Source organism: Hyaena hyaena, unplaced genomic scaffold (assembly GCF_003009895.1).
Source record: "Hyaena hyaena isolate Hyena2069 unplaced genomic scaffold, ASM300989v1 scaffold_19, whole genome shotgun sequence".
NCBI classification, from domain to species: Eukaryota; Metazoa; Chordata; class Mammalia; order Carnivora; family Hyaenidae; genus Hyaena; species Hyaena hyaena.
In genome coordinates, this window is record NW_024080651.1 from 5,791,111 (window position 1) to 5,809,095 (window position 17,985).

The following is a 17,985-nucleotide window of genomic DNA, read 5'->3' on the forward strand; positions in this document are numbered from 1 at the left end:
TGGGTTTGGTAGCACAGCCTTACGGTCAGGAGTAGATGTGGGCTTTAAACCTGTTTCCTCATCTACAAAGCAGGGATTAAAAAAACCTACTTCAGGGGTGCCTGGGGGGGCACCCGGGTGGCTCAGTTGGTTAGGCATCTGACTTCGGCTCAGGTCATGACCTCACTGTTCTTGGGTTCAAGCCCCACATCAGGCTCTGTGCTGACAGCTCAGAGCCTGGAGCCTGCTTCAGATTCTGTGTCTTCCTTTCTGCCCCTTCCCCACTTGTACTCTGTCTCTCATAAATAAATATTTTTAAAAAATTTTTTTAAAAACCTACTTCAGGTTGCTGTGAGAATTCATGGAGGTAATAAGCACAAAATGCTTGGTGCTTCGTCAGGCTCAAAAAATGGTAGTTAGTATATTTGGGGAAAAGGAGAAAGCCATGGAGACATTTTAAGAGGTGGTTCTGACAAGTGTGAAACTGTGTTTTACCAGGATAACTGAGGCAGGCAGCAGTAAGGGAAGGACATGAGGGGCAGCCAGACTCATCAGCTGCTGCAATACCTTGGGATATTTGCCTCTGTCTTTGCACTATTTCAGGGACCATTTTACCATCTTCAAGAGTCTGACATTAAAAATGCAAAAACAAAAGAGAAAAGTTCCCAAGACAATTCCTATCCACGCAGTTTCTACCTTCCAGCACCCCACAGTTACTCCTTGGGCCAGGAATGTGGGGTCTAGGTTGGACTGCACATACTATCTCCCAGACAGATAAACCCACTGCCTGCCACCTCTGATATGGGTAACATCTTGACTAGCCCCTCTCAGCCTGTTAGCTGCAGCCAATCAGAAGGCACCAGGCCAGTTGTGCATGTGGCTGCAACTGGAGCTGAGCAGAGCCTGGCATCAGAAAAGAGTTGACCAGTTCTACCTTGTGTGTTTGGGCAGTTACCAGCCAAGTCCCTTTAAGAGTAACTTGAAGGGAGAAGAATTGCAAGGTCTTCAGATATTCTAAGGAAGATGAAGAAAGAGGACTGCACCCAAGTTGTGCAGCGACAAGTTCAGTGAATGAAAGGAGCCATTCGTTCGCCCATCACATGTTTCCTCAGCTCCTACCATTTATGTGACGCAGTGTTTTAGGTGCTTGAGGAGCAAGAAGGGCCCAGAGTGAATAAAACAAAGTCCCTGACCTCAAGGAACTTAATGGAGATGATAGTAAGTGCTATAAAATATGTAAGTATCGAGGCACCTGGGTAGCTCAGTCGGTGAAGTGTCCGACTTCGGCTCAGGTCATTATCTCACGGTTCGTGGTTTTGAGCCCCACATCAGGCTCTGTGCTGACAGCTAGCTCAGAGTCTGGAGCCAGCTTCTGATTCTGTGTCTCCCTCTCTCTCTTACCCTCTCCTGCTCACACTGCCCCCTCCCTCAGAAATAAATAAAACATTTAAAAAATTTTTTAAAAATATATACAAGTATCATAAGAGTGATGTAGAATGGGAGGGGATACACTTTCAGGAAATATGATCTAGGAAGGCAAAAATCTGAATAAAATGACTTAGGGAACATGTACAAATGTGGGAGAAGAGCATTCTGGGCACTGGAGACAGCAAATCAAATGAATGTATGCTAAGGTGGGAGCATGCTTGGTCTGTTCAAGGAACTGCAAAAGGTGAGTGTGTAAATTTTATTCAAATTGCTTCTATCTCCTCAGTGAAATGCAAAAGCAAAGCTATCAGCTGACGATGAGAAGGGAGAAGACACTGGAATTTTAAGATGTTATATGACCTTGGAAATTGCTTATGAATTAGGAATTTTCTATAACACTTTTTGAGCAAAGTTCTCCCAGAAGGAAATGTAAAGATGAGGTCTCCATCACTGCAAGAGGGCGGAGCACAACAGAGAATTTGTCAAAAATAATTTTTAATGTTTATTTTTGAAAGAGAGAGAGAAATGCAAGCAGGCTCCAGGTTCTGAGCTGTCAGCACAGAGCCTGACGCAGGGCTCGAACCCGCAAATTGTGCAACCATGGCCTGAGCTAGAGTTGGACACTTAACAGACTGAGCCACCCAGGTGCCCCACAACAGTGGATTCTTTAATCTGCTTGGATCAATCCTCTTAATTCTCAGGAAGCCTTACCAACACTGGGATTCTGTAATGAGATGCTAAAGAAATAACACACAATAAATGATTCGCCTCTCGCTTCTAAACAAAGAAAATGTGTAGGAGAGTGTTTTTCTCAAGGAACTGTGAAACCTAACAAGCAGAAACATACCTGCAAGGCAGAATGCTCCTCAAATATAAGACTACATGTATGGAATTCAGTGTTGTAGAAGCCCAAGAACTGGAAAAAGCCAGGCAGGGACACTGGATGCTGCTTTTCCTTTGTAGAAAGGAAAAACATCCTCAGAAATCATGCTTCTTCCTGGGACATGTCAGTGTGATGTTTGAGAGCCATGTTTTCAGTCATTCTTTCACTAGCTGCCATCATCTCACTAGAGAACTGAGAATAGAAGACTCATAGCTTAACCTCATGTACAGCTGGGAGGATATGTGATAAAAGGCAAGACCTTTTTTTTTCTTTTACAGCAAATGAATGTACTCCACCACATTTACACTCTCCCTTGTAGTGTCATTAGTAAGTGGAGCTCTTACTCCAAACAGGTTGCTAATATTTGAAGCGTCTTATGACTTGAATTTATAACTGCTCCCCCCGCTCCCCACCAAATGAAAAAGTAAGCTGCAATATTTAAAAATCACACCTAAAATACTTGCTCAGCAACCCTGCCCCACTTAAGTGGGTATGACTCAGATCTGAATGAATATTGGCTATTTCCAAATACCAAATAACCTCAAAGAGATGATTTGCTGCCACTGAATAAATTTTAAAAGATTCATTGCAGGCTCAGAAGGTCACCCAAAGGTGGAGGCCAATACACATTCTGATCACAAGAGAGTCCTCAGAAAATGGTGAAACCTCGTAACACTGTAGGTAAAATTTTAACTTCTTACTAAGCCGTAAGAATAAAATAACAGGGGCACCTGGCTGGCTCAGCTGGAAGAGCCTGCTACTCTTGATCTTGGGGTTGTTAAGTTTTCGAGCCCCACGTTGGGTGCAGAGCTTACTTAAAGATAAAATAATAAAAAAAGAATAATAGCCTTGAGAGTTATTTGAAAGATTTTCCAAAAAAAAAATTTATTTTCATAAATTAACACACATAACAGTGGGAATTTAGAGTCACAAACTACCAAACAGAAGGAACTGCAGGGGCATCATGTATGCCAATGTTACCAAAATGTACAAATTTCACTGAACTATTGACCATGATAATATATAAACACTTCAGGCAGCTATTTACTGGCCCAGACCAGCCCAAGGAGGTGCTAAGGACTCTCACCAAGAATTCAAATCCAACTTAGCACCAGGGAGGGTCTTGTGAAGACACACAATGAATAAGCATCAAATCTGAGAATATGCTGTGCTAGATGGTGGGCTATATGGGGACCCTTATTTTATAATCAAATTAGTGTTTGCTGCTCAATTTGTGGTTAGATGATCTCAAACTTTGATTTTTGTAAAATTAAGTCTTCCTCTGCAGCCAGCTTTTTATCAAGAAGTGCAGTTGTGGTAAGGAGCCCTTCCTTTGCATCAATCCAGGAAAGGCTACTCCATACCTCTGGCCAATTATTTAGACTTTGGATACAGCCACCCAACAATGTGGTGTTTAAGAGGTCCTTTCCATGATACCAGGGGAAAAGCTCCCATAAACAAAACAGAAACAAAACAAGAGAATTAAAAGAAAGCACCAACTGCATACTTCTCCCCAAGGTAATGGGAGAAAAAGCATCACTGACTAAAAGTTGGTCTTTTGCGGACCTTAATGTACATGGTCTCAGGAGATGGAATCCCAGCCTGGGGACCAACCGCCAGCTATGCTTTCCCTTAGGCTGCACCAGAGCCTTGGCATTGCCACCCCAGTCCTGCACACTCCATGCTGCTCTTGGTCTGGTGGGCAGGGAGTGAGCCCTGTGGGGAGGGATCATGTCCAGATAGTAGGATCTGGAATTCACCTCAGGTTGGCTCTGGCACCCACGCAAAAGACCCTTTCAGGCAAAACTGTGACAAAATGTCATGATTTTCACAGCTCTTAAAGGAGCGCTGAGTTTTGGGATTCACAGCATGAGTTTCTAAACTCTTCAGGCTCCAAGTAAGGCAAACGCTACCTGTCTTTCCACTGTACCTCCCTCAGCTGTAGCTCTTATTAGAATAAGGTCAGTAAGAAAAAGTGGACATAATCTGTTTTAATAGGTGTGATGAGGTACATTTAAACTAACGAAGAAAATGAAGCTGGAAAGGTGATCAAAAGAGAAGAGAAGGAGAAAGGGGGCAGGAAGCAGATGAGGGGCAAATATAGCTATAAAAAGAAAAAAGAAAAGAAAAGAAAAGAAGAGAGAAGAGAAAAGAAAAGAAAAGAAAAGAAAAGAAAAGAGAAAAAAGAAAAGAAAAGAAAAGAAAAGAAAAAACCATAGTTGAAGTTTCAGTGAAAATATGATAGGCAGAACCCTGATTGGACCTGAGATTTCTCCTCTCTTTCCCATATTAAGAACACTAAACTTCTAGGGCGCCTGGGTGGCTCAGTCGGTTAAGAACACTAAACCTCTGGAGTTGAGTTATAGCTGAGTAAATCATAGTTAACTGTAACTTCCCACCATTTGGGGTGGGAAGTCCCCATACTCAGAAATTCTACCAACCCCCACCCCAGAAGGAAACCTCCTGTAGCTCTGGGCAAGTGGTGTGTCAGCAGCTGACTAACACTTCTCATTGTGGGCAGGTTCCACAGGCTCCAAGGACCACAGGTAGCCTTGCAGCTGGCCAGGCCAACGGTGAAAATGGATGCAAAGACATGTGGCTGAGCAAGGCTAGAACTTGATGTATCGACCTCAGGTAAGCAATTTCAAGTTTGCAACAGGGGCCCCTTAACTTTGGAGCAGGCGAAGGCTGTGAGCCAGAGGGCAGGCCAAGAATTTCAGGGATAGGCAGGGCTGCCTCAGAGCTGCTTCTCTTCCACACTGCCAGGACAAGGAGGGAGCCCAGGCCTCCACTTTCTCCATGCCTCCCATATTCCAAATCACTGCTCCTGGCTCTTAGAAATACCATGCCTATGTATAAGGGCAAACTTGAAATTGTATCTCTGTAATGGTGGTGATGCCACAGCTGTGCCCGTTCAACTTCAGTCTGCTGGACGACATAGGCTGCCGCACTGCTGACTCTTCTACATCAGCAACAGAGCTGGCAAACAGGGCTCTGTTGAGTTGCTGGGAGTTTGTAAGCTGTCCAGCAGCACTGCCTAAATATGCTTGTCAGAGAGTACAATGGAATACTAATCCCCACTCCCTTAGGCGAAAAGACAGAGAGAAGCATTCAGTGTCTAAGGACCCTGTCCCAGGACGGAAGAGGTACTGAGGTGAAACACAGGTCGTGTCTATATAGTCTGGGTAAAGCAGGTGTAGAACAGCAGAATCTGGTTCACATTCCAAGCCAGTGTGGAAATGTGGCTCTCTTCAATGCTATTTGGCATGGCCTTAGAAGTCTCTATGGGTTACCAGATATGTATTTCACTTACTAAATGCTATGTCTGAGGCAGTGGGCCTACAAGACAGATGTGGCACTTTTTTTTTTCTTGCTCATGTCAGTTCTTCTGCTCCAGTGTGGCACAGACTGTCAACCTGCAAAGGAAAGGCACATAGAGATCCCCTGCCCCCACCCATCGCCCCACCTACTCACAAGTGGGGAGACAAAGGAACCCTAGGAGACACACCAGGACGGCACCACTCACTCTTCTCTAACAGATTGACTTTGACAATATCTCTGGAGCTCTGACAGTCTCCTTGGGTGGCTGCTTCCTAGCAGTGGCTCATAGGAGAATGGGAAGAGGTGGACCAGTGTCCTGAGGCTGGGTGTAGCATCTCACTCAACAGCCAAGGAATGTTAATCCTCTGAATTTTTGTAATGAGAGCAAGAGAGAAAGAAAAATAAAACACAGGGGAAGGGGAGGTGGGGAGGGGAGCAGGGCAAGGGCACACAGGAGTTAAGTGGAAAATGAATGACACCTCTGGGCCTGGCCAACCCACACAGCATCCTTCTGCCTACAGACTCAAGCAGGCACAGATGAAGGAACTCTGCCAACTCTGGCACTCTACAAAATTTCCAGTAGGTTTGACACAGGAGCCCAGAGTACAATGGTGTCCTCAGAGAGGGATGGCCGTGGAATTTCACGATCTTCCTGCAAGGATGCATCACTGGGTCTAAACCACGTGCCGTCTCACTCCCCACTCTTGAGCAAGTTGCTCTGACAGCTGCAAACCCTCTGGGTCGGTTTTATCACCACCTGAGCCGTCGTACCCAACTTTGTTACAGACTACCACTTCAGATAGAATCCACTAAGACCACACCCAAGCTTCACATTGTTTTAAATGAGTGGGAGGAAAACTTGCTCTTACTTCCACCGTTAAAATAAACAGATGTACTTAGTGGGCAAGAAAGAATGCAGATGAAAAAGTACTCCCTCTAATGAGTTTTGCTGGAAGGTGATGGGGAAAGGGCTGCTTGAAACACATAATGGGAAAATGTCGCTCCATTGTCCCATACCATGCATTGATATACTGGGTCAAATGCCTGTCATATATTTTGAAGACGTTATTGTCTTTCTCCTTGATGTCTTAATTTTGTTTTAAAATCACATTTAAAGGCTCCAAACATGCAGCAATAATACAAAAAAAAAAAAAAAGGAAATAAAAACAAATGAAAATAACAGCACAACATTAAAAAGTGCAACTTACTTTGATGGGGCCTGGACGGGCTCCTCTGGCACTAGTGACCCACAGTCACAGAAGGAAGAAAATGATGGGGGAAAGCCACACATGCCCACACCCACACGCAACCACACACACACACGCACACACGATTCTGGGTAGACAGACTCAAAGGATTAGGAAACACAACAGCTCATCTTTCCTCAGCTACTGAAATGAGCTGGTGAGACCACAAAGGACAGGACACCAGGTCCCCCTCCCTAGGCCACGACTCTAAATAATCTTGGTCTAGCACCACCGTAAACAACGCAGAACTTTCACATGGGCGTGCAAATGCTATGAGTCCTTGGAATCCTAGTGTTACTGAAGGTATGCTGAGTCCTCCTCCTGTGGATGGTGAGTGGGAGGAGGCGGCCAGGTGGTTTTCAGGACCATTTCCAGGAGAAAGGGAGCATTCCTGAGGTTCAATACTCAGCAGTAGAAGTAGAGGACCCTCCTTCACCAATTCCTAAAAAGGTTGCACCTTAAAATAGGTAAAATCCACAGACTGCATTTTGAGGAGTTTGGGCAGTAGGGCAAAATTAGGCAACCTCTTCCAAGAAGCCTGGAAAATCTAAAATTGAGACCCCTAAACCAAACTGCTTCTCAACAACCAGACGATTGCTCCTGCTCCTCCTCTTCCTTGGCAAAAAAGGTCTCCAACTCCATTAGTTTCTGTATCAACAGAGCATCCAGCTCTCGACTCTGCAGAGCTGCCTTCTGGGCCCTGGTAAAGCTGCCTGCCACCTTGACCTTACCACGAGCTCTCCTCTTTCGTGGGACTGTAAAATCCTGAAATTCTAGAACTCGTTTTCTCTTCTGTTGGCTGATTGAGATTAGCGTACCATTTCGTTCCTTAGGTTCCTCAAAGATGGTCTCCAAACACCTGAGGGTGGAGTACAAAAAAGAATCACCAATACAGTGACTCACACATGGCCCATCTCCTGGGTCACCAACCCTTCTGGTCAACTGAGGCTGAAACAACTCATGACTACTTACTCGACTGCTTTCTCTGGCCAGTATCTTTTTTTGTATGAAGATATATATGTATTTATGGATACGTAATATATGAACACCCAGTGAAAAAACTGAAACTGAGCAAAAGGGTAAGGAATAAAAGACCAGCCCCCATAGGCAACACCAGCTAATTTTTTTATGTATTCACAAAGTCATTCAATCAGAGACATGCATAAATAATCGTGTATTACCAAAGATCAGCCCTTTTGTGTAAAGGGACAGATAGGAAACATTTTAAAATTAATGAGCACACAGGACTCAATTACATTTTTTATTTTTAAACAACCTTTAAAAACACAGAAACCATTTTTTTCCCTTCCTTTTAACAAAAAAAGAAAAAGAAACAGGCCACTCACTGAATGTGGCCTATAGTCTGCTGACCCATGGCATATATCTCCCACTTTGGTTTTCTTCCTGTACTCAACTGGTAGCAAACCACATATACGGTCTTATACACTGTGCCTCTCTGACCTAACTTTTAAGATTATTCTAATTCAGAAAACAGGTATCTGATTCATTCCTTATAATGGCTACAGTGTATTCCACTATAAGGTTGAATTATAATTTAAATAATTTGTTTCCAATTGTTTCTTATGATTTAGCAATGCTGCAATGAATGATCTTACAAAAAGGTCTTAGAGCAAGTGTTCACTTTACAGGATAAAATCCTAGAACTCTCCTGCTACCATCTGGACACAATAAGAATTTAATAAATGTTCCCTGTCTTGAACTGAATTCAGATTTCAAAGGTAGCCAAGTGAAACTCTGTTTGTATTGGGATTTGGAATCATCTCTGAAGATCAATGATTACTAGTCGAGAAGACAGCTGGGTTTTTGCTAAAAATACAAGTACAAACTGAAAGGAGATGATGTTTTCTGTACTCACCAAACTCAACACACATTTCTGTCCCATCCTACCACCAACCCCAGTTCAAGCACTGGGAACTAAAAATATCAATTCTAGTTATTTCCAATAACTTCCTTTCTGAAGTGAATAGATTAGAGATTTAACATCGATCATTTCAGAAGCTTTCCCAGTGTATTAACTCCTATTCATGTACCTACCTGTTTGCAGGAGGAGACTTATAATTCTTGTTGGTATATATTTCTTCTAAACTAAACTCTTTTTTCTTTAACCTGAAAAAAGAATGAAATAAATTCTTTATACTCTCTTAAGAGAGGTAAGATTGGCTTCTGAACTTTTTTTTTTTTTAAATGTTTTATTTATTTCTAGGAGAGAGAGAGACAGCGTGAGCAGGGGAGGGTCAGAGAGAGAGGGAGTCACAGACTGAACAGGCTCCAGGCTCTGAGCTGGCAATCAGCTCAGAGCCCGACGCGGGGCTCGAACCCACGAACCGCGAGATCATGACCTAAGTGAAAGTCGGACGCTTAACCGACTAAGCCACCCAGGCGCCCCGATTGGCTTCTGAACTTGATGGGTCCATTTTCTTTCAGCCTCTCTGGATTGAGATTGATATTTTTTAATGTTTATTTATTTTTCAGACAGAGCAAGAGAGTGTGAGCAAGCACAAGCAGGAGAGGGGAAGAGAGAGAGGGAGACCAAGGATCCCAAGTGGGCTCTACACCAACAGCAAAGAGCCTGACGTGGGGCTTGATCCCACAAACTGTGAGATCATAACCTGAGCCGAAGCTGGACACCTGACTGATTGAGCCATCCAGGCGCCCCTGTAATGAGTTTTAGATGTGTCTCATGAGCAAAACACGTACTAGATTTTCTTTTCTAGGCTGCCAATCTTCAGCTTTATGAAATTTAATCCAATTATACTTACTGACAATGATATAGCAATATTTATTTTTTTATTTTTTTTTTATTTCTAGGAGAGAGAGAGAGACAGCATGAGCAGGGGACGGTCAGAGAGAGGGAGACACAGACTCTGAAATAGGCTCCAGGCTCTGAGCTGGTAGTCAGCACAGAGCCCAACGCGGGGCTCGAACCCACGAACCGCGAGATCATGACCCAAGCAAAAGTCGGATGCTTAACCGACTAAGCCACCCAAGCGCCCCAATATAGCAGTATTTATATCTACCATATTTTATATTTTCTTTTATCTTTTCAATGTTTCTTTTCTTCTCCTTAACTGACTAGTCACTTTCTCTCTTTTATCCCCCTTTCCTGGCTTGGAAATTATACATTCCTCTTCAGTGGTTGGCAAGATTTTTAAGAAGTTTACTTAACTTGGAAACAGGAGCACGTTAATATTTTTACCCTTCTCTCAAACACAAGTCCCTGGAACTTTTAATTCTAATTAATACCATCTCATGTATTACTAGTGATCTATTTTGTCTTTTTTATTTTGTCATTTATTTGGTGAAGAAACCAGGTTGTCTGACCTGTAGCTTCCCCAGTCTAGATTATGACTACACCCACAAAATGTCATTTAACCCGTTCTTGTGACCCAAACATAAGGAAGATACTATAGGTGTTTCCTACAGATTGACAATTAGATATAGAGGCATAATCAGTTATAGGTGTTTTGATAGGAAGATTTTAATTTTCTTATTTTTGTTATTATTATTCTTTAATGTTTGTTTATTTTTGAGAGAGAGAGAGAGACAGAGCATGGGCAGGGAAGGGGCAGAGAAAGAGGGAGACACAGAATCCAAAGCAGGTTCCAGGCTCTGAGCTGTAAGCACAGAGCCTGATGCGGGGCCTGAACCCATGAACCATGAGATCATGACCTGAGCCTAAATTGGTTGCTTAACTGACTGAGCCACCTAGGCACCCCAAAAGGAAGAGTTTTAGATGGTGGTGTATACTTTCATCATGAGGAGCAGGATACCTGTTGTTGACCTTTTTAAAATATTACTAGCCAGTGAAGAACTTTGTATTTATTACTTCTTTAGGGTCATACTTAATTACAGTCTTGCACTCCTCAATTCATTTGGCAGAATTCTTCTATCTAAACTGAAACTTCAGGCTCAACAATTCTTAGTAACCCTGTGATACCTTATGCACAGGAAAAACAACTCATGCTTGGTTCTTTCTCTTTATTTACTGATTTCTAAACAATTACTTGGTTCTCCAATCTCATCCAAATATGGCCAATGGATTGTTTTAAAAAGGTCATTATAAACTTCCCCATTTAAACATTATTTCTTGTGCTTCAATCTGTTGTAGTTATTATTTCTTCTGATGCTCTGCTTCATCTGTGGCCAGTGGGAGTTCCAAATTGGTTTCTGAGTCTCTATGACATGATTTTAGTAGTCTTCGGGAGCTTCATCACTTTCTGGTAGGACAAGATATTCTACACCCCATCTTGTGCATTTCCTGCTATAGACCTTTGATCAGTCCTCAATGAGTCTTGGTTCACATACCATAAAATTTACCCCTTTATTTATTTGGTTATGAGTATACTCAATTCATTTGTTTATTATTCATCGTTGCTACAATGTGGAAGATAATAGCTTCAACCCTTAGGTCACTACATTCATCTCAGTAGTAACTTACTGTGATAACTTTTATATTAACTATTAATAGTATTAATTTATCACTACAAAGTTTCTATATTTTAAACTTGTTTCATTCAGATAAGAAGAGCAGAGTCTGCAAAGCATGTTAATTAACTTTTTGGCACTGTTTTAGTTTCTTTCTGAAAATCATAATTGAGATTCGGTTTGGTTCAATTACAATTCAGCAGAGAACACGCTTGTGGAAAATTTACATAAATAATAATAAGTATACAATTTCTTCATAGCGATTTAGCACTGGCATTCCAAAAGAGGACAGATACTTTGGTTCTTAACAGTAGCAACTGCTACATTAAAGATGTTGGATGGGCAGTTGGAGAGTGAAAGATGAGCCTCCCCAACAGTCATTCTGACTTGCAAATCAGGGGAGTATGTATCTACATTGTTTCTGAGCTGAGGTGAAGATCCATAAGCAGAGATCAGATTCTGGAATTCCTGGCCTCTCACCAAACTTTGGCTTCTTCAGCGAGGCTACACTCACTGGAAATGAACAGGCTGTCTCAAAAGCACAGACACTTTCTATGGAGAGCCCACCTTGCCTAGAGTGGTTTTAGAGAAAGTCTTATCTGGTGTGTCCTCTCTCCCTCATCATTTGATTTGTTTTTATAATTTCCATCATGAGGAAGGCAGTTTCAGAACACTGAAAACTCCTTGCATAAGGTGTGCTCTTGAGCCAGAGATGTGCTGATATATACACTAAGGAGAATATAGCAACAGTTTTTCAAGGTATCTGTTTTCTGGACTAGAAAATGACCAGGGGACACTTAATACCTAAGATTACCAAACTGCTTCTTGAATAACAATGACTTTTATACTCTCAGGTGGAGAGAACAAGTCTATAAATATGGCCAAAGAGAAAACATCAGGCATTTGGGGATGGGTTCAAATTCTGATTTTAAGCAAGCATGTCTCTCATTTATAACTGTTTATAGAAGACATGGCTGCAGAAGTGGTCTCTATAAAACAAAGAACTCTTAAGGAATTTCCATTCCTCTGAAACTTCTACTATTTTATACAAATGGCAGCACTCTATAGACAATTTCAGCTCTAGTATAACATTATCTTAAGACACTGATTATACAAACATATAAAGCAGTGCATCTTATTTTGTGTGTGTTACATGTGTTTTTAATTTGAGAGAGAGAGAGAGAGAGAGCACGTGAGAGTAGGAGAGAATCGTAAGCAGGCTCTACACTCCATGGAGAGCCCAACACAGGGCTCAGTCCCACAACCCTGGGATTATGACTTGAGCCGAAATCAAGAGTCTGCCTGGATTTCTCTCTCCCTCTCTCTCTGCTCCTCATCCGCTTATGTGTTCTCACTCTCTCAAAATAAATAAATAAGCTTAAAAAAAAAAAAAAAGAAATTTCCTATGGCCAGGGGCGGTCAGTTAGCTGGCTCAGTCAGTGTAGCATGTGACTCTTGATCTCAGGGCTGAGTTCAAGCCCCACATTGAAGTTGGAGTTTACATAAAAAAACAAAATTCCTATGGTTTACTCAAGTATTTTTACAAGTCTGATTTGCTTCTACTTAAATCTGATTCATTGGAATTTCTTATGGTGAAAGGTCTGAGGTACAGATCCAACTTTATTACTCTTAAAATGGCTACCCAGTTGCCCCAATAGCACTTTACTGAACAGTGCATCTTTTTACCACTGATTTGAGGGGACACCTTTGTTATATTCTAAATTTCTCTATGTGTTCAGGTCTATTTCTGGACTTTCTACTTTGTTTTACCAATCTGTATGTTTCTGCTGCGGCATCACTCTGTTCTATTTAATTGGACTTTATATATATTATATATATATATATTTAAATGTTTATTTTTGAGAGAGTAAAAGAGAGACAGACAGACAGACACAGAATCAGAGCAGGCTCTGAGCTGTCAGTGCAGAGCTCGATGTGGGGCTCGAACCCATGAACCACGAGACTATGACCTGAAGTCAGAAGCATAAACAACTGAGCCAGCCAGGTGTCCCTGACTTTATATATATACACACAGGACTATCAAACATTTGAAGATGAAGGGTGTAAAACCCACATACAAAAATTTTAAGTAATTTCCTAGTTAAAGGATAAACTTTTAACAAATTATATAAATATTTAATTCAATTATTTAATCCTTATTATTATTTCATCTTATAAAATAATTTCTACTCCTGGATACTGCCATGCCAGTTGGTTTCACAATACACTTTTCTCCTACGTTAAATATTGAAGCAATCCTAAGATTTACACAAATAGCTTTATTCCTGATTTTTTATGACTCTTAATTATTCTTACAAGTCCAATAACAGTTTGTTTCAAGGTTGCATACACATTTACTGAGGCAATATCATGCTTTCTACCATACTCTTCACTTTGTAGTTTATTATTCTCGCTACACATTACACTGGTTTGTTACAAATTCAGTAATGAGAAACAGCATTATCAGGTTGTTTTAATAATGCATTTTTGTTAATTTTAATTTATTTAATTTTAATAATGCATATTTGTTACATACGCTTTTAATTTTGACTTATGACTTTCACAAATCTATCTTATAAGATGTGTTCCATAATTTATTTCTCTATCAATGGTTTATATAATTTTCTTAAAGGTGCAAATCAACACATTTACTTGAGCTGGAAAACAAAAGATAGGAAGAATGATTTAGCTGATGGGCTTGAATAACAAAAATTGTTTTTGCCAACTAAGTTAATATGGGGTTGGGGAATGTGGAATGGGTGAAGGGGAGTAGGAGATACAGGCCTCCAGTTACGGAATAAATAAGTCACAAGAATAAAAGGTACAGCACAGGGAATTAAAGTCCATGGCACTATAATAGCACTATATAGTGACAGATGGTAGCTACACTTGTGGTGAGCAACAACATAATGTACAGACCTACTGAATCACTATGTTGTATACCTGAAACTAATGTAACATTGTGTCAAGTGTATATATTTGAAAAGTTTTTATTTATTTTGAGAGCGAGTGTGAGTGGGGGAGGGGAGAGAATCCCAAGCAGTTTCTACACTGCTAGTGCAAAGCCTGACTCAGGGCTCAAACTCATGAACCATGAGATCATGGTTCCAACTGATCCACCCAGGCAACTCCACTGTGTCAAGTATATTTAAACAAAAAGAAGTAAAAAAGTTAAATGTCAAGGCTTTTTTGATAAATATAATGCACTAAATCTATAACTTGAAGATTTTTTGACAAAAGAGTATCTGAATAAAGGCATTTTATCAAAATATATCTTAGGCAAAGGTTTAATTAAAAATCTTATTCAGCCCCTTTCACTATATTAGATTAAATAAAGTATCTCTAAGTGAAAGACTAACGTAAGATTATTAGGCATTTGACACTTACTGGTTAGATCTTTTTGGTGTACTGCCATACAATGAGATACTCGCTGCTTCAATGCCTTCACAGACCTATATGAGTCAGCACTTTTTAATCCTTTGCTTTCAAAAAAATTAGGTGATAAATCATTAAATATAATTTGTTGATAGATCATTGTGTGATTTTTTGGCATCACACTTGAAAGAAGTTCAAAGGACTGAATGTCATTACTGTATTAAAACTTTCTCCACTCCCAACAACATACTTATATGTAAAAGACTTTTTAGAAGTTAAATCTACATATAAATGCAAGATTCTGAATCCTATATCATTCACTACTAATAAGTACTATTCAACCTGAGATATCTGAAATATTTTAAACATTTCTCTTATAAAGACTTGGTAGGATGATCAATAAAAGAACTGTGAGATAAAAATATATTAAGACAAAACCATGTGGGAAAACTGGAATGTCAATTATGATCATAGTAACTATTGCATTTGTGCTGGTGAAGCAATACAATTGGTACCAGGACACATTTTTTCCTTTTCCTTTTTTTTTTTAAATTAGGGGCTTGAATTTACAACCCTGAGATCAAGAGCTGCAGGCCCTACCACTGAGCCAGTCAGGTGCCCCCACATTTTTTACTCAATTGGACTGTACAGTAATCCTAAGTGTTGGGAATTCTTACTCACATTTTACAGATGTGTTCTTGACACTCAGGGAATTTCAGTAAATTACCCTGGGGTTACTTAAGGGACCACTGTTAGGATTCCATTTGCCAAAAAGACATGAAGGAGTGAAATCCACCACAAGAAAATATAACTCTGGAGATCTTTTTAAAATATTTATAATTTCACAGTGTGTTTGTGTAGTATATATTACAGCAAATACATAATTTGGTAATTTTTTTCTTTCCACTTCTCTTTATAGGGTTAGCAATTATCTCTGTCATAAAAAATAAATCTTTAGAAGCCAAGTTTTTAAAGTTCATGATGGAGACCATAGCATGGATTTGGCATTTTCTTAAAAAAAAAAAAATTAAACTTCTTTTCCTCATGACCTTCAGGTCCCTCTTAAACTTTGTACATAGAATGCTGTGAGCTTGGGCTGTAGGGTCGGGAAAAACCTGTGCAAGACGGAAACCACCTGTGCCATGACTGATACCATGGCCTAACACAGGTGTCATAACCACTCAGCCTCAGCACCCTCATCTAAACCTGAGGGTGATGATAGTGCTTACCTCCCAACACCACTGGGGGATGACCAGACTATCTATACAAAGGGACAGCATAATATCTGGCATAGTGAACTTGATAAAAATGATTAAGAATGCATTACAATATCCCTGGCACATAAATCTCTGGCCATATTACCAATTAATTCTTTTGGATAAATTCTTAGAAGTATGATAAACAGCTCAGAGTATATAACCATTTAAAGGCTCATTATATCGTGCCATACAATTTTCCAAAAACATGAACCTATGTGTATTACAGAAGGAACTCACCTTTTGGGTCGAGGAAGGCCCATGGGGGTAAGATTAGGGTCTGGTTTAGGAATGGTTTTCCGGATACGAATTTGTGAGACTTTCTTTGGTCTCTTCTCTGGCTCAGCCTATTTTTAACCGTTAAGAAGAAAGATGGTTAAGTTATAAAACATTTTAAACACATGAAGCCTCTTTTCTTGACACTCAAGATTTTGCTGCTTCAGTTTACAGATGATGCTAATAAGTAGTTTATGACAAATCTACCCTTACTCCCGCTGACAGTGTTTTCAGCAACTGCTCCCTTTATATTATTGGAAGAGAATCACCCATTCAGCTCAGATATTGAGATTAACAATATGAAAGCCTATCAACTGCTGGAGACAGAGAGAGTTTGCAAAACTGAAGAACATCATTGTTCACTCATCTTTGAATGCATGAAGCACCTCATTGGTCCAACTCACTCTCTAAACCCTGTTAAATGCTATCATGAAGAAAAAAGGATCTGGAAAACAATGCAGATTAAGAGACCCAGAGTAGCCTTTCTGTGGCCAAGGAGAAAAACTCCTGTCTTGGTAATCTCTAGCACTCAGCTGAAGCTAACAGTGATAAGCAAAGACACTTAGAGGCCTGTGTACCCATCATGTGATCTGTGGTCCTCAATAGACACATCTAGTACCACTCCCAATTCTACCAGCACTTTACATTTACCTCCTTCTGTTCCGGAGGGCTGCTCTGTGGATGGGGGCATGCTGCTCCCACATCATCTAGCTCATCAAATCCAGGAACCGGGAACTCAGAGGCTGAAAGCAGGAGCTTGCTGACAGTTGAGTCTGTTACTAAGCAAGACTTTGGTACCAAGGCAGGGAATGGAGGCTCTAGTCTAGCACCATGGAGAGAAAAACAGAGAAGGAAAATATGAGATGGGTTTCACTTTCTACCTGGGCACTTTCAATTTCTTAACATCCGACTAAGGTTGAAGATCTTCTGTTTTTCCAGCAATGACATTTACAGTCAACCTGTTTTCTAGTTACTTCTGGACATAGCCTGTGTATACATGTATAAAAACTTACAAGAATAAAATCATTTTCAATGGTGTAGAGCAGTTTTACGAGGAAAAATGTAAAAAGACTTTTTGGAGGAAAAAGAAATTTAGTGAACTGAACAAATGGACTGTGCTCAGATGAGATCAACCCCACACAAGCAATGAAGTTAGCTGTACGATCAAGAAATAGATGGGGCGCCTGGGTGGCTCAGTCGGTTAGGCATCCGACTTTGGCTCAGGTCATGATCTCATGGTTGGTGACTTCGAGCCCCGCGTCAGGCTCTGTGTTAACAGCTAGCTCAGAGCCTGGAGCCTGTTTCAGATTCTGTGTCTCCCTCTCTCTGACCCTACCCTGCTCACGCTGCCTCTCTCTCTTTCTTTCTCTCTCTCAGAAATAGATAAAACACATAAAAAAAAAAAAAATAGCGTAGGGTGCCTAGGTGGCTCAGTCAGTTAAGCGTCCGTTATGTACCAGACACTACTGGATACTTACCTCATCTGACTGCCATTGGTGTTATAAGTAGCTTCCATGCCTGGAAGAGGCACATATGGTAACATGGTGTGGCTGAAGTGAAGCAAAAGTAGAGAAGCAATAGGTTAAGACAGTAGAACAACAGGAAGTTTTGATCCCACTATGTGTACTCAAAAGGTTTTGATGCCTTTGACAGCACATGATGTTCAATATGGCCCTTGGAAGATAAGAAATGTCATTCATTCAGAAAGAAGCACCCCCCTCCCCAACCTTGCAGTCATGAGAATTACATTTATGTGCCCATCACAGGAATGGAG

The 17,985-nt window shown here is 40.8% G+C and overlaps 1 protein-coding gene across 10 annotated transcripts in view; it reads right to left on the reverse strand.

Moving 5' to 3' along the window:
* Nucleotides 1-4,437: 4,437 nt before the first annotated feature.
* The window catches only part of PRR14L (proline rich 14 like), a 58,073-nt gene continuing 44,525 nt past the window's right edge, over nt 4,438-17,985 (reverse strand). For 6 of the 10 annotated variants that reach the window (XM_039225862.1, XM_039225855.1, XM_039225853.1 and 3 more), the window contains 5 exons: nt 17,690-17,761; nt 16,863-17,034; nt 16,176-16,282; nt 8,914-8,985; nt 6,802-7,717 (listed from right to left, as the gene is read on the reverse strand). In XM_039225862.1, the coding sequence (XP_039081793.1) occupies nt 7,438-7,717; nt 8,914-8,985; nt 16,176-16,282; nt 16,863-17,034; nt 17,690-17,761 (703 nt within the window). In that variant the 3' untranslated portion in view covers nt 6,802-7,437. Of the gene's footprint in view, nt 5,707-6,801; nt 7,718-8,913; nt 8,986-13,917; nt 13,962-16,175; nt 16,283-16,862; nt 17,037-17,689; nt 17,762-17,985 lie in introns of those variants that run through there. The other 4 variants (XM_039225858.1, XM_039225856.1, XM_039225857.1 and 1 more) reach the window with 4 other exon arrangements.